At 26.9% G+C, this 21,774-nt stretch overlaps 1 protein-coding gene across 1 annotated transcript in view; it reads left to right on the top strand.

Moving 5' to 3' along the window:
* Positions 1 to 2,479: 2,479 nt before the first annotated feature.
* The window catches only part of LOC107436511 (paired amphipathic helix protein Sin3b), a 42,736-nt gene continuing 23,441 nt past the window's right edge, over positions 2,480 to 21,774 (top strand). Inside the window, exons 1-15 of the mRNA XM_043050337.2 lie at positions 2,480 to 2,801; positions 3,392 to 3,464; positions 5,928 to 6,076; positions 8,437 to 8,641; positions 11,443 to 11,544; positions 11,670 to 11,741; positions 11,847 to 11,972; positions 14,044 to 14,097; positions 14,464 to 14,553; positions 14,689 to 14,807; positions 16,361 to 16,497; positions 18,892 to 18,989; positions 19,573 to 19,689; positions 20,085 to 20,242; positions 20,763 to 20,843. Coding sequence (XP_042906271.1) covers positions 3,402 to 3,464; positions 5,928 to 6,076; positions 8,437 to 8,641; positions 11,443 to 11,544; positions 11,670 to 11,741; positions 11,847 to 11,972; positions 14,044 to 14,097; positions 14,464 to 14,553; positions 14,689 to 14,807; positions 16,361 to 16,497; positions 18,892 to 18,989; positions 19,573 to 19,689; positions 20,085 to 20,242; positions 20,763 to 20,843 — 1,571 coding nt within the window. The 5' untranslated portion in view covers positions 2,480 to 2,801; positions 3,392 to 3,401. The remainder of the gene's footprint in view (positions 2,802 to 3,391; positions 3,465 to 5,927; positions 6,077 to 8,436; positions 8,642 to 11,442; positions 11,545 to 11,669; positions 11,742 to 11,846; positions 11,973 to 14,043; positions 14,098 to 14,463; positions 14,554 to 14,688; positions 14,808 to 16,360; positions 16,498 to 18,891; positions 18,990 to 19,572; positions 19,690 to 20,084; positions 20,243 to 20,762; positions 20,844 to 21,774) is intronic.

Below are 21,774 nucleotides of genomic sequence, written 5' to 3'. Positions count from 1 at the left end.
TTGTATACATGATCCCCCATGGAAACTCTCTAAATGCTTACCCAAGAATACAACTATCAACACCAATCTCATTGTCCCATGCTCCAAAAAGGAATTAACATTAGTTATCTTTAAAAAGGGCATGCAAACAATCAATGCAATGTCGGAAAGTAGCATTGTCCACGCATTTACTGAAGGCTCAGCTGACGAAACTATTCAAAAAAGGCGCAACCATAAACCATTCTTTGGGCACTGGTTCCATCGCTTCAAATTTCATCAGTGAACTCAGAGCAATATATAATGCATTGCGTGAATACAGCTTACTCAACAACACTGACAAATGACTCCAAAGCTGCCTTAGAAGCATTAAATAAAGGTCAATCAAGGCTAACACATGATATCCAACACCAAATGGAAGAAATTGACAAACTAAACAGGATATGTATTCTGCAATGGATGACCGCGCATGTCGGCATCCCTGGAAACGAAGAGGCAGATCAACTTGCCAAGGAAGGGAGAAATCTCAATAATAAAAATATCGTCAAGGTCTCTCTTGACGATGTTAATGCGATCGCAAGGTTCCGTCTGAGAGAAAACACCATTAAAAAAGACTCTCAAATTTGTGAAATAAATGCAAATAGAGACCTTACCAAAACTATCATCCGCCTTAGAACTTATCACTATCGAGGTATGAAGATCCTGGGAGATGGCAATAGTAGAACCTACCTTCTCTGCAGCAACTGTGATGATATTCCACTAACACCAAAACATATTTTTGACTGCCCTGCGATTTTAAGATCCCTGACTCAGCTTGAAAAATTCTCCCCCTTTGATATCGAGAGTCTGTACTCCGACAACATCAAGGAGTTAGCCGGCAGTGTTTTGCACACTCATGTATATCTATAGTTCTCCCCATGGATACAACACCAACCAACCCTTTTGTATACAGAAAGTACGAAATATTGTAAATGTACTTATTTAAGCACCTTACGTTTGTTTTACAGACAAAAAGGTTTGGTTTTATATGTATTTTTTTTTTTTTTTTGCTTTATCTTATTTGACCAAACATAAATTAAAATTAGGACTTACATCTCAGAAGTTGAAATGAAGTTTGTTTTATAAAAAAGTATTATTTTTGAATTGCACTTATTATGCAGAAAACACGTATAACTTTTTAACTATTAGTCTGATAGTCTCGAAATTAGTCACATTTAATTTAGCTTAAAAAATTACATCGGAATATTTGCATGTTCAGATAGCATTTGCATATCAGTGCAAAGTATATATAAGCACATAGCAAATTAGTCCTTCTTTTCAGAGGGGTAAATAGTTATAAGTACAAATTTGTTCTTTTCGTACATAAAACGCTTATAACTTCTGAACTATTAGCTCGATCCTCTGTAGATTGGTTTCATTCAATTCAGTGTGAAAAAATATATCTGAAACAATACCTCACTTGCTTGTCTAGAAGAATTTAAATTTTCACCCACAAATCACACCCTTTTTTTCCAACAAAAGTACAGAAGAGAGAAGGGAATTCAGGAATCATTTATTATATAGCTTTCTGACAAGAAATATGTCCCACAGTGAATTGATCGTTAAGACGTGGTTCCCAGCAGATCACCGAAGTCAAACATCACTGGCTGCGATCAGTGCGTGGGTGGATGACCACTTGGATCAGACTGCGTAAGGACCAAGGGTGTGTGGTTTTGGTTTTCGTTAAATGTTCTACCGTAAAGTGCTCAACTTCACGTGCAGGTCGTTGGGCTACCGAAGCGGAGATGCCGTCCCCTCTGCAGAGGATCAAAATTGTGATGGCATGCCTTCGGATCATCCTCAGGGATGTTTCCCAGACCGGAGCCAATAGCCCATTGCGCAGCTCTAGTGTGGCGTAAATGATCTACAACAACAACTGACAAGAAATATATTAAGAATAAATATTTCCAAAGACCCACCTCGAAACCTCAGGAAATTGGGCTCATGACGAATTGTCACTTCAACGAGTTTTGCAAGCCACAAATTAAGCCCAAGACGAATTATCATTGTAACGAGCTGTGCCCATGACAAATAATTGTCGAGAAAAATTGTGTCCACGATAATGCTTCGAGGCGAAGAGCTGTGCTCATAAAGAATTGTCGTCCCCTAACAAATTGTGCACAACCTATTGACGCCACGACGAATTGATCCAAAATAAAAAATAAATAACTAAATAAAAATTTTGAAAAAATTGCAGGCAGTGAGAATGGTCCTTTAATGGAGTTTCTACTCTCGTCTTGTAGGGCAATGGAATCGGGTACAGTTTGAAGGTTTTTTTTCGCATATCGGGATAATACGAATACCCATAGTTCGCATATTCGACTCGTCACAACTTCGCATGCACAATTGAATTTCTCTTATGCAGTGAGAACCGTCCATACACATTGAAGCACCCAATTTGTTGATTAAAAAGTAAGCTAAAAGCAAGTCTTTAATAAAAGTGTAAAGTTTTAAATGAATCTCCATATCATCGTTTTATGTACGAAAACTATGCATCACAGCTTCGTTTCAATCAGTTTTTCCAGTTTTTAATATTTGTTTCACTTTCAAATATTATTTTTGTAGTTTAAAATATTTTCCAGTTTAAACAGTTGAAACTCTTAAACATTTTCGAGTCAATATCATTCCGCAAATTAATGCCATTTCTATGCTTTAAAATTTGATAGCAAATCTTATTTTATGTCAATTATTTATTGTACACCCATCACAACTTCTTAGTTGTGCTAAGTATATTCTTCAAAGTCCCTAACAATAAAGTATAAATGTCGTTGGAGTAGTTTATCAAGGTATGTTTTATTTTTGCTTTTTGTTACCAACAAAGTTGCTGCTTATTTGTCATAATAAATTTTTTTAGCCCTCATTATTGAAATCTCTACAAAATAAGTCTCAAGTGATTATTTAATCAATTTAAATTTCTTATGAAGAATTAAACTCTTTTTCCGAATTGTGAATGAGGGGTAGTAAGAATTAACTGAACATTAATTCGATAAAACGTATGATACAAAAAAATTAATGCATGTTTAAATTATTTTATTTAGAAGTTGTTGAATTACTAATGTAATTTTAAATTATGTACATTATTTTGTAGGGGCATTTAAGTTTTGGGTCAATTTATATTTAAAATTCTGAAGCTTTCTTGACAAGTTCCTATGTCAAGAAAGTACTTTAATTTTAGTATTTTTGGTTAGTCAGGCTCAAGGAAATGTATAATTTTTTTGAGATTTGTGAAGTGATTAAAAAAGTAAATAAAATGAAATTAAATAAAAAAGTTGGGGCAGTGCTCTTTATATTTTTGTCAACTTTTCGCTTGTGCTCAGATAACCCAAAAGTACCTTTAAATTGTTATAAAATTAGTTTTATCTGTTTTATTTTTCAGAAAGGCCATAATGGAGGTTCACGAAAATTTGCGGAAACAACGAATAGCTCTTCTCAATCATGCTCATATTGAAGTAATATTAAATTTTTTTTACCTTTTTTTAAATGAATTTTTAAAATGGATTTGTTTATGACTTTCAAATCACGGAAACTTCAAACTTTATTCATTAATAGAAGCTCTATAAATTTAGCATTTTTGCTAGCCATCCATTTTAAAAGGGTGCTTTTCTATGTAAGATGTGATATTAAAAATTAATGTTTGTATAAATAAATCCAAAGTTTTGTGTGTGTAAGTCTTAAAGAATAAATGTTCTTTTTTTATTTTCAAATAAAAAATATTTTTAACATTTATGTTAAAATTATCTAACATTATTGTCTTATGAATCAATAAACAATGTACATATACCACTTTTACATAGTCAAACTATTTCTTGATTTTGTGCCTTTTTATTTAGAATATTAAAATATGTTCGTTGTTATTCTTGTGGGTATCAAATACTTTTTCTTAAATAGCTCTATTTTTTTTAAAAATGTGTTTAGCTATACAATAACTACAAACATTTTTGTTTAATTAAAAAAAATATACATCTATTATGCTTTAAAAAATTAACTTACTATCATTTTGTAAGATATATTCTGATTGTTTGTAATTAATTTTTTTTTTTATTTTGCTACCATATTATAAAAATGTCTCACATAAAAACTTTTGAGACATTTTTATCCTCTCAAAGTCATTTACAATATTTAGTGTAAAATATTTTAAGAAGCCCATATAAGAGAAAATAAATGTAAAGTAAAAACTTTAAAGCATTTTGTGTATTAAAAGTATTTTTTATAGAACTAAAACTTTTAAATTTTCTTGTGGCACTTGAATATCTATCAAATACTAAATATAAAATTAAAATTATCTTTAATTAGTAGCGGTTTCCACACCTGCTTGTCGCTCACCAAATCTGAAATAACTTCCATGCTTTCTTTTAAATCACTTCATCATCTGAGCTGGCTCAGTTTGTTCTCCAGATTCTAAAACCTATAGTAGTCTAGTACTTTTGTTTCAGCAATGTCCTTCTGCATAGGCTTAAACACATGGCATTTTGAAAGTACTCAGACAACAAACATGTCCTAAGTTATTGACCAAAGTAGTACATGCAATAGTTAAGATCTTAAAATAAATATAGATTATTTTTATATAGAAATGTATCAAACTTACTAAATAAAAAACTTATAAACTTATTGATTTTCGCTAAAGGAAAAAAAAATTGAATTTCTTGAATTCAAAACAAAGAAACTTATCTGAATTATATACTTACATCATGCTGATATATGCTTTAACAATTAACACATCATTGGTATCAAAAATTATTATTTATCACAAGTTAAACCAAGGCTAAAGGCCAGTTAGCTTTTTGCACCAACCAAGGTTGACTCAGCCTTTACGAAGCAGACTTGAGGACTCAACACTGGAGGTTACATGTTCGGTTGACCACCTAACCGAAACACCTGCTTCTACACCCCATTGCGAAAAGTCAAAAAAACTACCATGGGCAAAATCGGCATTGGTGCTCCACTGAATTTTGTTTAGTTAACAAAGGCTGAACTTAATTGCAACATTTTGTGCACTAATGTAGTTCATCCTTGGTTTATCAAATACCTTTGTTTGCCAACAAGTAAATAAAAAATAAATTATTGAATACTTTAAAATTTCAGCTCGTACTAAATGTTATGCATTGAATCGACAGAAAATTTTACATTATGAATTAGTAAAGACAATTTTTCTTCATTGATTTTTTTTTAATTCAGGAATATAATACTTTTAAAATGAATATTCCAAGTAATAAAATATATGTATGCTTACCTCTTAGTTGTTTTAATGAAAGAGAAAGATAACAATTCAATTTTAGGCACATTTTAGTTGAAAGAATGTATCAAAATATTGAAGAAAACTAGATTACTCTCATGTCCTGATCCTTGAACTTCATTTATTAGGTTATTGCTGCATATTACACTGCTTATCAACATAAGTTATTTAAGTTTTCTTTTTCTGTACAAAAGTGTCTTTGTGGTTACTAGCAAAAAATAAATTCATATATATATGTATCATTACATATATATATATATATATATATATATATATATATATATATATATATATATATATATATATATATATATATATATATATATATATATATATACAGGATTATTCATAATTCCCTCCGGGCATGAACTGGCTGGACTATCACATTGATGTATGCAGTGTGACCAAGGGTTCACACATAGAACACCTGTAATGTATGTAAGTAAAACTTGAATAATTTCAAATGTTTCTTTTTTTCATATTCATCTTCTTTTTTTTACTATAACGCTTCGAAACCCCGGAGGGAATTATGAATAACCCTGTATAATATATATATATAAAATCTTTGATTCATTGATATCTAATAGACATGATAATAACTCATAATTTATGCTTGCAGTTTATGTGTACATTGAAATACTTTCTGTAGTAATGTTTCACATTATTACTTTTTTTATAGGCAATGAAACAAATTGTTGAAAAGCAACAACCCTTTAAACCCACTGTCAGTGGTGCTGTTTCATTTCGAGAATTGGCTAAATCGAAAATGGAGGAATCTGAATTTACAGAACTAATGTCAATCATGTATCATTACAAGGATACAAACAGGTTCTTAAATTATAGATTTATTAATATTATTTTCATTATCCAATACCAATTATGCTAATGTGTAATTATGTGAGTCTATTTGCTAATATTTTCCCCAATATTATGTGCTGAACTTGCCATCAAGAAAAAGCCATTTCATTTATGAAAAATGACTCTTTTTCAATGTCGCTAAATATTACCAGTGTTCCAATAATTGATTAACAAAACTTGTAAATATATAAATAGTTTTAAAAATTTTAAGCCTAAAAACTATGTAAACTATCTCAAAATGTTAAAGGATAATCCCAAGAAACTAAAAGCAAAAAGATATACCTAAGGATTTAAAAGCTCCGTTTGCTTTAAAATTATGAAGGAGGTATGAAGTGTCTACATGTTTTGCAAGTTTAAAGATAGTTGCTCATTCTCAAGACTTGATTTTGATAATGCCAAAATTTTTTCCATCCCTGTAATATCAACTCAACTTCATGTCCTGGAATCTTGTCTCATTTATTTGAATGCTAGTTCCCTTATTAATAACGGGAGTTCCTCACCATCTTTCCATTACCTGTGGAAATGCAGTTCGCCTTTATTTGCTTCCCTCTGCCACTGTAGTTTTTTCTAGCTTTGTTTTCTCCCTTCTTTTTTTCATTTTTTTTCATTCTTGGCTTTTGTGGTTTTTCTAATTTTCTTTTTCACCATTATTTTTTCATTGGTAACTTTGTTTTCTGTTTCAAATCACTTTTGTTTTTGCATTCGTGCCTAGCAAGTCTTGAGAATGGGCACCTATCTTTGAGCATTTGAAATATGTTGACTTTTCCTTTACTATCTTGGCATTTCTTCATAATTTTGGAGCATGATATGATTCATAATGTTTTTAAATTTAAAAATGAATAAAGTTTTCTTTTTTACTTGTTATATTCAGAATATTAAAGACAACAACAGATTCAGCTGATTTGTCTAAGAATTGGAAATATTCTCCTAATTTTTAAAAACATTGAGGAATCCTTTTTTTTGAGATTTCTATCATTATATTATTTTAAGCATATATGAAGTATTATTTTGTTTGTCATAGAGACGTAACTTTACCTTTGGACTTTGAATCACGTTTTTCAAATCTTCTAGTTAACTCATTTTTTTTTAAGCATTCAAGACATGCAAACTTTTTTTTTTACCATCCTCATAATTTTGAAGATTATGAAGTTTTTAAATCACAAAATGTATATATATACATATATATATATATATATATATATATATATATATATATATATATATATATATATATATATATATATATATATATATATATATATATATATATATATATATATATATATATATATATATCTGTGTGTGTGTATAAATTAATATTAAGAAGAACAACAGCAGACTCGGCTAATTTGTAAAATACACTGTGGAATCATTTTTCTGGGGATTAAATTATTTTAAGCATGTATAAAGTATTTTGTTTGTCATTGATATTTAACTTTATGTTTGAACTCTTGTATAGTTTTTATGTTTTTGATCCAAGTCTTTGGTAGACTTGTTTTTCTTACCTTTGCTGCAAATTGAATTTTTTTTTTTCGTCTTTGGCAAAGGGAGTTTTAAAACTATGTTTTTCTCTAAACTGCTTAGTGTTGCTATGAAAAAAATTTAATAATAGTGTACAAGATGATAATGGACAAGAGAAATTGAAAAAAAAAAAATCCAGCATAAAATACTAAGTTTTTGAAGTGATAACTGGTGTTAATGGTGTTGAGAAATCTTGTACAGAATAAATCATTTCTATGGGTGTGCTGAATAAGAAGTGATGTGTAAAAATAATTTATGTTCTTTATAATACTTTCGCTATAGGGGAGAGAAAATCTCTCTAGATTTGCACAGATCTATAATAAGCGAGTAAGGGAATCAGAAAAAATTAAGCTGCAAATTTTATTAAAAATTGTTTAATCAAAAAAAGTTGGGCAGTGCCAAATTTAGCTACAAGTTTTCTATTTATGGTAATTACATTTTTATTAATCTTAGCAAAACTATAAATTGCTTACTTTGTTTATCATTTTCAAACTTTACAGAACTATTTTAATATTTTTCTAATTTAGAAAGGATAATAATTTTTTAAGAATATTTTTAACTACTTCTTTAGTGTTTCTATGACGTAAAAATTGTGTGCAATAAAAAAAATTTCATTTCAACACATTTTACTATGGAGAAAGTTTAATGTGTTTCTCTTTTCTATCATTTTAGAATTTAAAATTAAAAAAATTAATTAATTAAAAAAATTTGTTTCTTCTACTTATTATTAATGTTTCAATGTTCTTATGAAGCTAAATAGTTCATTGTTTATGAGTTTTAGTTTTTTTCTCTCTCTTCTTTTTTTTTAGTTCAAATATTAACTCAAATATTGTTGGAGTTCTCACAAAAATATACTGTATCTTAAAAAACCATCCTGAAATCAAACAAGCTTTTGGAATGTTTTTACCGCCTAATATAAATTTGAAATTTCAAACTGGATTCTATGCTGCAACTGATGATTCAGCTGTAGAAAATGAAGAACAGTCAACTGAATCTCCTTCTGAAATGAAACCTGTAAGTTATTCTGAAAAGTATTTATTATTTACAGTTAAGTAAAAATGCTAATTTATGTAATTCTTTAGTATAATTAATGTAATTTAAATTTTAAAATAAATATCTAATTCTTGTAATCTGAGGTTTTAATTTACTTATTGTTGAATTAAAATCAATGAAGTTATATGAAATTAAGAAGAAATCTATTAATTTGTGAATCTGAGTTTATATAACAGTTGATAAAATTAATAGTGTTCTAAATTTTCATTTTTTTTCAATATTTTTCTGTGAAAAACATCTATTAAAACTTTTTATGCAGCATTTCTGGAAATTTCCTGATATTTATTTTTTAAGGATGTAACTTAGCGAAACTTTTTTTCTTCCTCATGTATGAGATGTTTGTCTGAATGTATTCATATGAATTGAGTGAAAAATAAAATCTATTTTTAGAGATTCCCTCTATATCCACGTAACACATCAGCGTTGAATTCGAAAACTGAAATATGATTGCTAGTGTTTTGAACTCATTAAGATTCGTTATTATTTCTGACATTTTCTTTTCCACTAACACATTTGAATGCGTAGGGCTAAGAAAAGGAGCCTTGGCAATAAATTAAATCTATTAATAGCAAATGCATGGATTCCCAAACTTTCTTTGGCTTAAACTATATGAACAATGGTCTTCTTGATTTCTTGGTGAACGAAGGTACCCTGTGGGGCTCGCTGCGGGCCATTTTTAAAATTTATTATATTATATTTTATAAATCGTATATTTTCAAAAATAGGAAGAATCTTCTTTACTTCGGAGGTCTGTATATTTTCAAAAAAAAAAGTTTTTTATTATTTATATGTTGATTTCGTTATTTATACTGTTTATGATGTTTAATATTTAATTGCTAGTCTTTATCTCTTTGGATTAAAATAGTGAACCCTCTGAATTAAAGTACATCAACCAACTTCTTCCACTAAAATAGTAATCATCAACTTCTTCAACAAACGTCATCTCTATGTTTCCCCATACTAGTTTTTTCTGTGTTAATGAATTTTATGTCTTTAACATAAAATATACAAAAAATTTTAAGTTTGCTTTCTTATGATAGCAATTAAAGAATAGTATTGGTTTTAAAACAATCAAGAAAATATATACAGTCAGTATAATGAACTGTCTGCAGACCCAGCAATAAGATCACTTTTAATGATGGTTCATTCTATCCAAAATGTCAGAAAATCTTCTTTAGCATATTGCAGTAGCATAGCTGCCAACTCTCCTTATTCATTTGAAAGACTCCCGAATTCTGAAGCTTTCTCCTGAAGTTCCGATCCGACTCTAAATTTCCCGAATTTCATTAAAAATCTGGAAATCCTTCCCCCAAAAAGGATTTTAAAATGTAAAAAGTTTTTATGGAAAAGAATCCATACAAAAAATTGAAGCACTCAGATTGAAGCATGAAAATAATTGCAAACCATGTGCCCTCGAGAAGAGATTTATGCGAGTCGGGATCCTGCTTAGACAGAAAGTTAGAGGTGGAGAGCTTACCGTCAGAGATCATTGATGAAAGTACAGTGAATTTTTATAAATTGGAAGAAAATTTGATAAATTGGCTATGCTTTTCTTGCTGGTAATACTACATTCAAATACTGAATGTGAACGGATCAAGTGAACAGTTTAGTGAAGAAAAATCAAACTATTGTAGAGCTACTGGATCTAATTAGAACTTAGAAAAACTTATGTCCATAAAATGAGCCACTAATAAAAAATGTTTTAAGGAAGATTTCAGTAACCATATTTTACAAAAACTCAAATTGCCACTTATAATTCAGAACTGTCTTTAAAGAATGCAAAATTGTTTTTTTTAATTTTTTTCTATTTGTATAAAGAATGTATTTTTATTGTGCTAAATCTTTGCTGCATTTTCATTTTGCGAAAATGTATTCTAATTAGCTGTAATTTTATGATTTACTTATTCAAGTGAAGATCGTAATGTAATGCTAATTTTAGTTTTTAATGTCTTTTGTAATTTTTAATACATAAACATATTTTTAGATTTTTGTCCATTTTTATTCCTCTAATAAATGAATATTTTTCTGTATAAATTGTGTATTTTTATATTGTAATTTCTTATTTTGAAAAATCCCTATACCATAAATTTTTTCTGTGCATTTCCCCCAAAACCCTCCTTAATTATGGTTTTGTGATGCTGGCAACTATAAAGTAGTGTTGTTAGAAATAGTAATTTTATAATACTTAATTTGCTTTATAAATTTTAACTAACTAGATATATAAAGTCTCTCTACAACATAGTTTCCTTAAAGCAAATTTCTTTCTATAATAAAATTTTTTGACAAAAACATTCTAACTCTCCATGTAATAAAGTGATTCTCTCTCCATAACAAATTTTTAAGACCTTTATCTTCTCAATTTTCTTCTTTTCTGAAATTTTTTAATTATTTATATGTTTTTATTTCTGTTATTTTAGAAGAAAAATTCATTTAAAAGTTTTAATATCTGAAAAACGTAATTTTGAGTTTACTATAAAGGAACTATCAACTTCTTAGTTTTTCTATATATGTATGTATGAAATAACATTAGTTAAACAATTGTTTCTGTGAGATCACTAAAAATGTTCGCTACAACCAATGTTCACTATATTCCAGGTTCATATTATAGTGGGGTTACACTATACAAAAGGGTTGAATTCAGTTTATTTCAATAACTTAAAGTCAAGACTCATTTATAAAAATATCACAGTTCATTCTGTTATTCATTGATTATATTATATTGTATGATTTTTTTAAAAAGAAAGTTTTTTTTTTCATTGCAGGACTCAACTAGTTATTTGGCTTCACAGGATTCGAATAGTAGTATAAGAAAACAGGATACCATTTCTGCAGAGTATGCTTCGTGTTTTCTGCATAAAGTAGAGGTTTGTGATTTATTTTATTTTTGGTCAATTTTTTTTGTTGCTGTTTTTATATTTTTTTAATTTTGCACATTAATTAGGGAAATTAGTTTAAATATATGCTTTTTTTTTTTTTTTTTTTTTTAAAGGAACGTTTTAAAAATGATAGAGAAACATATGAAAAATTCATTCAACTGTTGCCATCTTTAAGAGATTCATTGGTAAGCACTTAATACTGCTCAAAACTTTTTTGTTTCACTAACCCGTATTATATAAAAGTTCTCATAAGATTTATCTGCATTTCTTTCATTTTAATTCCATCTCAGAAATCAGATCCTGCATTTGAAACTCAGTTATTTGAAGAGATATGTAGACTTTTTCAAGATCATGATGATTTGATCGATGAGTTCAAAGCCTTTGTTCCCAATGCAGACTACAGCTATCAAATTAAAGTAAGAAGTACTTTAAGAATTTATTTTAATTTTCGTGTTTGAAATTTCAAATGTATATTATATATATATTTTTTTTATACCTTATTTTGGATAAAATTATCAATTGAAATTTTTTATATTAACCCTTTGGAGGTTATGAACGAGGAAGAACCACTCGGGAGCAAGATTTCGATTAAAATGGTTAGAAACGAGCACTTCTCGCATGGTGAAATTTTTCCCCAATGGGCGCTGAGGAGCTGAGATCGTTGGTCATTATTATTCTGCATTGATTATGTTACAAAAGAATCCTACTCGCGAAATGTAGTTAGTTTTACTGTCTACAGATGGCAGTACGGGTTCCATGAATTTCTTTTCATAATGAAGGGGGATTTTTTTTTACCTTGTACTTTTTATGTGTATTTTGGCACGTTTTTAGGTTGTTTGTAAAGTAAAATGGCTCAAAAGAGAAAGTTAGATAATTAAGATGATGATTATGATTGTTAAAGATTTTAAGGTAATAACTGTAATTTTTTTATAGCGTGTACAGAAAGATTTTTAGGTAATTACTGTATTTAAATGCTTCATAAAATTTTACATTAGTTGTATTTATTTAGTCCTTTCAATTTAATATTTGTCTTAGATTTATAATTAACTATATTATTTATAAAATTGATTATAATCATTTATGATTTACTATTTAATAATTATCATTTATTAATTATTTTAAAGTACGTAAAAACTGTTATTTATGTACTACAAATCCTTTAAGAAATTTTTAAAACGCGTGAGGCAAGCTATCTATGGCATCGCCAGAGAAGGGCGCCATTTCCGTAAGAACGACGGGGGAAAACAGCTGCCACTTTAAACTACTGTTTACTCGTAATACTGCGCAAATTAAGTAAACCAAAAATTAACCGTTTCTCTAACCGTCAAAGGGTTAATAAAGTAGCTTACTTGCTGGTCATACTAACTACAATATTTAATCTATGTTACCTCCACGTGTAGCCTCACCCAAGATTTCAAAAAGTTGAGCACTGACTTTTAAACTCAGTTAATTATAGCTTTAGTTGATAATAACTTTAAAAGTAGAATATTTGTTATTTTTAAGATTGCAAAATATTTTGGAAGACAAGTATTTTTGCTTCTTTATTTGTTTATATTTTTCCATATTATCAAATTTATTTTAGTCCCATATGCAACTATGTAGCTAGTCATTGGTGATGTTGTAAAAATTAAATTATTGGACAATTTAATTTGAAATAACTGTATTCATATAAAATTTATATATTTTTTGTTATAATAGTTAAAACACAATGAAAGTAAACGTAGCATAATTTCTTGAACAATTTCTTCTGCTTTTGAAATTTTCATAGTAAAAATCTGCAAATATAAAAGTGTTACAAATTTGTTTTATGTTTAACTATATTTTATGTTCCATGTTCAAAATTATAATTTACAAGCTAATGAATTATAAATTTGTATTATTTTATTTAATAATTTTAAGGTAGTTGTTTGTTAAAAATTTGATATCTCAGGAACTATTTGACCAATTTGGTTCTAGCTTTATATTTTGCTTCATAAAATTGCATTTTTTAAAATGGTGTAAAAAACTTATGTGCCTTACAATTCAAAATTTTTTATTAAATTAAAATATTGAAAAATTATAAATAATTATAAAAGTAAAATTAGCATTCCAACTTTCCAAACTTGTCCAAACTTTAGATCCCGGTCTTGACCAAACTGTTGGAACCATATTTCTCAGAATGTGATTGTGCCAATATTTTGAAGATCGATCAAAATCTGTCATAAAGTGTATTTTATTTTGAGAAAGTATGTTTCTGTGGCTGATTTTGTAACTTAATATATTGTCTGCATTAATTAACATATTTGAGTTCAATGCAGATATTTTTTCCCCTTACATATTGATGATTTTATACTTTTAGACTGTATAATTGCTAAATATTCATTTTTTAATAGATGCTATTGAAACTATATTATTTTAATTATAAAAATTCTATGTTTCTATTTCTTTTAAGTTTTTATGTTTCTTTTACAAATTATTTATATACATGTATTTTTTAATGTTTTCCAGAATTTTGGTAACTTGGCTTTAACAAATGTATCTGACACTGAAGAAGATGAAGATGTAAGAATTACTTTTTCTGAAATGTTATAGTTGTATTTTTCAGTAAATAACAACTTTTGAGCTTATTTTTTGATGTACCTGAAATTACATTCATTTTTAAAGTGTTGGTCTATGTAAATTGTGCTTTCTCAGTTTAGATTTATTTTTTAATTAAATTATTTCTGGTTTATGCTTATTAGAATGCTGAAATATTTTTTATTTATAGATAGTTAAATTATGTTAAACTTTACCTGTCGGAAATTATTAACAGTTTTATCTTTCATAAATGGTTTATTTTAGCGTGTTTAAATTTGTATATTTTTTATTAAATTTCTTCTTAATTTTTATGAGTTTTAAAACATTAATATTTAATTTTCTTTTCATCAGGTTGCTATTGAATATAATGAAGTAAAAGATCCTTCAATATCTAATGTTTATAAATATGGCACTTACGAAGAACATAAATTTTTCGACAAGGTTTGTAATTGTTTTTATGTGTTAATATTACTTTCATGAAACTTATGAAATATTATTTTGATAGAATTATTAAATTTTGAAATTTAAAGCTCATTGTATTCTGCATCCAAATAAATTATATGTTTTTCTTTATAGGTAAAAGTTGCACTTGTGTACAAAGAAGTCTACAATAATTTCCTGCATTGCTTAAATCTGTATAATGAAGATGTTGTTACAAATGTGGAACTGGTGAAAGTGTGCACGTCATTTTTAGGGTAATACTTTTTGTCTAATCTTATCAAATGAAATTTGAAAATTTTTTCAACTTAATTATCACTAAAATCATCAATCCTTTTTGAAAAAAGAGTTCACTTTTATTAATATCAAAATAGTAGTTATTTATTATTAATGTTTTATATTGGTTAGGAATTTGATCTCAATATTCATTCAGACTATTTTTTTATAAATTTTGCAGCAGAAACAAATTTATTTTAATACAATTTTTATCCAGATAAGACTGAGTTTTTATTTTTTTTGTTAGCATTATTTTTTGTCAGAATTGATCAAGAAAATTGAAGATTAACCATAAGATTTTAAAAAAGGAAAACAAATTTGTTTTGAGAAGCTATTAATAGTATAAAGCTTAAATAATATAAAAATAATTGTAAAACTTGAACTGGTTTTGTAAACTATTGCTTTATAATGTTACTACATGAAAGAATTATACTAAAATTAATGATCATAATTTTTTTTTTAAATATATAAATAATTACATTTCTATCAGATATAGCCATGAGACTTCATTTTAAAAAAATAATAACATTTATGTGTGTGTAAATGCTTCTTAAATGTTCATATAAGATTACTAAAACTTTAGCATAATCTAGCACAATTTACATGAATTATGTTTAATTTTTGGAGACTAGTATTTCTACTTGTTTGGTGAATTATCAGTTCGGTCCATTTTTTTAATTGCATTTTATCAAACTTTCTGAACTAATTTTGGAAAAAATTCTTTCAAATAAGCATAATAAATTTGATTCCCTTATTGTATTATAGTTATTTAGAAATAATGTTAAATTAATTTCTCATTGTTTACAGTATATGTATCAAACTAATATTTTTGGATTATTCAAAAATTCTAATTAGTTAAATGAGATGAAATTGCTAAGTGTTATGGATAGTAATGCCTAGATATACCTGAATCAGTTGTTTCAGTCATAGTTTTTCTGAAATTGAGTTAGCAGTGATTTTTACTTATTTGTAGGCAGAGAAATTTTATTGGTCTTGAAAAAGGATTAGTGCCATCACAATTAAGCACTTTGAGTAGCCATAATTAAATCATGCAATAATTATATGTTTATTTTCAGTTTACAAGTTTTTATTAAATTTTATTTACATATTTTTAATTTAATAATTCATTAGTTAAAATAAATCTATTTATTTAATTTTACTTGTATTTTTAGTACTCCTATCTAAACTATTTGGTTATTGATAACATAAAGGTACATACCTAATTAGATTATTGCATACCTAATTTTAAAAAAATGTATTATTCTAACTGACAGAACATAGTAGGATATAAGTTAAAATGATGTTCTTACTTATGGCTAGAGTACTGCAAAATATACTTGCAGTATATAATTCCAATATAAAATAAATATAAATTTTTTGTTTTATTCTGAAAATTTCAAAAGTGAGATCTATACCTTTTTGCAAATAACCAGTTCAGTTCATTTTATCACTTTGAGGGTAACATTTAAAATGTAGTCATAAAATAAGTGAAAATCTTAGTTTTATAAATAAATAATTTTAAGAAATTTTTTAGGAGACACCCAGAATTATTAAAGCAACTTAAAGATATGCTGGGATTTGAAGAAAATGGTGAAAACTATGAAATAATACCAATGAAGATTGTAAATTTGGAAAACAAAAGGAGTGATCCAGAAATCGCATTGGATATCGGTACCATATTGCTAATTATTTTTTAAAATTTATTATCATTGAATATCTCTGTTTCATAATAAAAAGTATTTTTATTATGAAGCATTTTGATATTGTGATTAAAAATGCTATTGTTTTTATATAATTATTATTATGTTTTATCTTTAAAGATCTCTACTATAATTTTTTCTCTTATATATTTTTTTCAGATTTTAGTGCTGTTAGACTGTTTTTTATGACTTATAGAACAGTCCGGATGATGCCAATTTTTTAACAATTTCAAATTGTCTATTTCTTAAAGTTGGGAACAATTTATAATTTATTTCTATTATTATTTTGGATTTGTAGACAAGCATTGATTTTTTTTTTTTTGGACAAATGTATTCATTTGTTCTTGAAGCTGTAATAATCTAATTGGCACACTTCAAACCATGCATTTAAATATGTTACAGCTTATTTTTTTTTTTTAAAATGCCAATTAATATCATTAGGAAAAGTAGCTTCATGGCATCAAAAAGTTGCTACTGTGTGATATTCTATATTATGTACTTCATTTTGATAAGAGGCTTGATAAGATTTTTGTAGGCTGCCTTTGGAACTCTTTCTTCTACTCCTGAAATAACTCTCACTCAGTATTTTCTACTGTGATCTCCCAAATTTAGTGACCTGGCAAAGACATAAAATCAATGCTTGAGGTTTAAATAAATTTAAAATAAAATCTTTTCTAAAATGATCTCATTTTTCAAAAAATAAATAAATAAATTTTTAAAAAAAAGATATTTAGAGCTTTCTTCCATTATTTTGGATCAACTATATTTTTCTACTCACTTATTAATGTGAGAACAGGGCTGGCTTTTTGCTAACAGGAACTAGTTTTTGCCCTGCTAGTAACAGGAACTGGTTGTAACCGGTAGAAATTGTCAGAAACTTACAGACATCTTTGATAATTCTAATAATTACTCAGGGCTGACTGTGCTCCGAAAAAAATCCGGAATTCCGGAGATTGAAGATTCAGACATTTCAAAAAATCATTGATTACAGAAGTTTCCGGAAATCAAATTTTCAAAGGTGGAACTTAAAAATACATTTTATTTTATTTGTTTGTTTGTTAGGGAGAGATTATATTCATGATTAATATTCATTTTTTATCAGTAAATAAAGACATATTTGTATATTTTAATTACTTCTCCAGGTCATCATAGTTATGTGTAAAATTTTAAATATATTTTAAGTAAACTAAGAAATGTTGAGAAAAAGGAAAAAAACCTTGTTTAAATTTTTTTCTAATATTTCAATTTAAACTGTTTTTTTCTTCTTTTTTTTTTTTTTTCTCTTTCTTTAACTCGAGGTATTTTTCCAGAATTTTGACTTGGGCTCACAATCACCCCTGAATTACTAAATGACATTCGAAGTTAATTTAACTAAGAAAATGTAACTCCATTTAATCATCATAAAAATTTTAAAATTGCAAGACTGAAATTTCTGACCCAAAGCAATTGATTTAATCATTGGTGTAATTGCTCTGTATTAGAAATTTCAGCCTTGTAATCTTCTTGTTATTATAACAAACTTTTTTGTTTATTGTTTGTAAATATATTATTTTATTTACATTAAATATAAAGTGTAGTATATCAAATATTTATGTGAAAAAGTAATGTAATTATCAATATGAACTCTAGATTTTAGTTTTTTTTTACATTAAACTCTAAAATTTAGTGAATTCATTGTCATTTATCTTTTAATGTAACAGAATGAAGCTTTTTTTCAAGTTGTGATTTGCACTGCAACGGTCAACAATCCAACCATATATACACTAATGCAGGCTTAATCTTTGCTGTATATAAAAAGGAATACGATTGTTAGATTCGCTGTCTCATAAATGTAAACATAAACTTGTCATTTAATAGGTATAGGCGATTGCAGAGTCCGAACAATATAATATTTGATTTTGAATGGTGATATTAATATAAATAAGGTTGTACTTTTGTTAACATTTAATTGTTTTTCCTATGCATTATATATTGTATTCCTCTGCATTGTATGTCAGTAATTACTTTATGTCATTCTCTGAGTTTTCGCTACAAATATAGAAAGGGGCTTTTGCCATGCTGCTTTTAACGGATTTCTACCAATATTTTTAACCGCCTTGGCAGAAACCTGCCAGTCCTGGCAAGTGAATAATATTAGATGACTAGTCAAAAAATTAATAAGTAACTGTGTTTACTTCTATTTATATTGTGATTAATAAAAATGCATTTATATTTTCTGCTTTTCGCAATGCATTTTTTAACTGGTATCTAAGTAGTTTAACATTTGAATAATAAAACAGATTTATCAATCAAATGACTTTTTTAACAACTAAATATTCCTCCTCACTTTATATAAAATATATAATTTCTAATTTTTCTATTACAGATTATGCAACAGATGGTAGAAATGGCGCTAGTTATCGAGCATTGCCAAAAGATAATGAAGAACCAGTATGCTCTGGACGAACGCCACTGTGCAAAGAGGTATTTGAAGTGGTTTTTTTTTTGTTGTTTTGTTTTCTTTTCATTCTAAGATATCATAAATGTTTATTTAAATATCTTCCTATTTAACAAAAATTAATCCTCAGAATATTAATCAATCTACATTTCTTGGCTCACTTATGGTTTCTAAAATTGACGTTAGTATTCTGAAGTCACTGATAAATATTGAAACAATAATAAAACATGTTTATATGTATCACATTAAGAAACTCAATAAATAAAATATAGTGGCAAATTTTATTTTTGTAAAAGTAGTTTCATGTTTTGTTTCTTTTAAAACATTATTCTTTAATATACATTTTAAATTGTAAAATTGTTTTTATTAGCATTATTAAATTATTTATAGTATTATATTTGTTAGATCACACTTTTTTGTTGTATAAGTTATACAGAAAAATTTAAATTAGAATTTCAGTTAACTTTAAAGGCTATTTGCTAAATTTATTTATTCTATTTCAGTTAAAGTACTGAATCAGAAAAAGTTTTAAAACGAAAATTTTTTATATTGTTCTTCGATTTTAAGTATGCTAGTCAATAAAATAGTTGACATTCGTAATTTTTGTAGGTTTTAAATGATGTGTGGGTGTCTTTTCCTTCATGGTCAGAAGATTCTACTTTTGTTACCTCTTGCAAAACTCAATTTGAGGAAATTATGTATCGATGTGAGGATGAAAGATTTGAAGTAAGAATTTAAATCTATAAATCAAATTGTTGAGTTATTTATTTATTCGTAACATAATTTCTATAATTTCATTCATTCTGTTTTATATATATATTTGCTGTTAAGTTATGAAATAGCTGTTCATTCAGTTTGCTTTTATTATTCTTTTACTAAAACAACTCTGATTTTTTTCAAAATGTCTCTAAAGTAATTTTTTTTCATTGTTGTCTCATTCTTCTGATTTCTTTTTATCATTATCTCATTCTTCTGATTTCCTTTTATCGTTATCTCATTCTTCTGATTTCATTTTATCATTATCTCATTCTTCTAATTTCATTTTAGAATTATATTAATCATATGTGATTAGATTCTGTAAGCTTCTTTCATAAATTTAGCAATTATATATCTATTTTTAGATGGATATGGCGATTCAATCAAATTCTTATGCTATACAGTTGCTTGAAAATGTTCAGAAGAAAATATCTAAAATGAGTGCTGAAGATAAAACAGTGATGACATTAGATGATACTTTAGGTGGTACGTCCACTGTATTATATCAAAGAGCTCTCCATCGGTAAACTCAAGTTTTATTTGTATTTTTTTTCAATAAAGCAATACTAGGAAAATTCCTAACTTTTTTAAGGCAACCTGTAGATATTTAATGATGAACATTTTAGTGTTGGAATGTATGTGTGTATCTATATAATTTATCTGTGTAACTATTGTAACGTTTGGAAATTAGAAACTTTTTCATTTGAAAATACCTTACTTAACATGTTGATTAACATGATTGATTTTAAATTTAATGTCTTTATTTAACATTTTTTTTACTTGGAATTTTTATGTTTGTTGTACAGAGTTTTATTTATAAAATTTAGCTTTATTGAAATTTTATCACATTAAGAAATTTTTATGATTATGATTAACATTTTATTTAATTGGGTTTTACTTTATAAAACTTACATTAATGCTACTCTGAAAATTGCATTTTATTAAAATGTTGTTTGTTAAATGTTAAAGCACTTCTGTTGGGAAAAGTGATATTTTTATTATACAATATAAATACTGATTTAATCTTATACAATATTTTCTAGCTTATATGGAGATAAACTAGAAGAACTTCTGGTAGGACTAAAGCGAAATCCTGTTGTGGCTGTACCTATAATTTTAAAAAGGTATTTGAAATATTTTTAATTGGAAATTAAAGAGATTTTTCTCCCTGTTCAGTCATTTTATTACTTTGACTGAGATTGAAAAAAAGTAAGATGTGTATGTTCTAAAACTTAATTGTATTTCATTAAAGAAGGAAAAACAAAACTGTAAAAGAAAAGCCTTAAACTGAACACTTTTACTTAACTTATACAAAAATTAGATCAAATGTGCACTATTCTGAAGCACTCAAAATGCTCTTCCTTTAATACAAAATAATATGCTATCGAAATAAGGATTGCAAAAAAAAAAAATAATTTTTTTTTTTCAATATCAGGGGTCTGTCCGGGGCAAATTTACTACCGTTTAGCGGTACCTTCACAAAATCAGCTTAAGGAAAAAGGGTAGTTTCACAAAATACTTTTAAAAGAGCAAATTCTAAGATTCTTATGTTTTTTTTTTAAATTCAACTTTAAATTTAATTATGGATAATCAATTTTATGGATATTTAAATTTGGATACAATTTTAAGCCAAAAATTTTACAATAGAAAAATTGTTTTTGAACATACGGGAAAAATATATGTGGAAATTTACCAGTCATAAATTATTTTTATTTGTTGTATTAAAAATTATTTTTTTATTTACCCATTTTTGTGTTGATTTTTTAATATAATTTTTAATTTTCACAAATTATATCTTAATTTTCACAAAATAGGTACCTTTTAAAAAAACCTAGACAGACCCCTGAATATGTTATTTTGTGAATAGTATGCCTTTGACGATAAAAAATTATTTTGATTTCCTTTAAAAACAAACAAAATCTATCTTATATTTTGGTCCTGTTTATATCATTTTCCTGATTTTAATATCAGTTACCTTCTCCCAAGCTGTTCCTTATGTATTTCATTTTTTATTGTTTTGAAATTATTCTGGCTCAAAATTTATATTTTAGAAGG

This window comes from Parasteatoda tepidariorum, chromosome 9 (assembly GCF_982258835.1).
Source record: "Parasteatoda tepidariorum strain Cologne lab strain chromosome 9, Ptep-v5.0, whole genome shotgun sequence".
Lineage (NCBI taxonomy): Eukaryota > Metazoa > Arthropoda > Arachnida > Araneae > Theridiidae > Parasteatoda > Parasteatoda tepidariorum.
The sequence above is the reverse complement of the archived record's forward strand: the minus strand, read 5'-3'. Positions and strand labels throughout refer to the sequence as shown.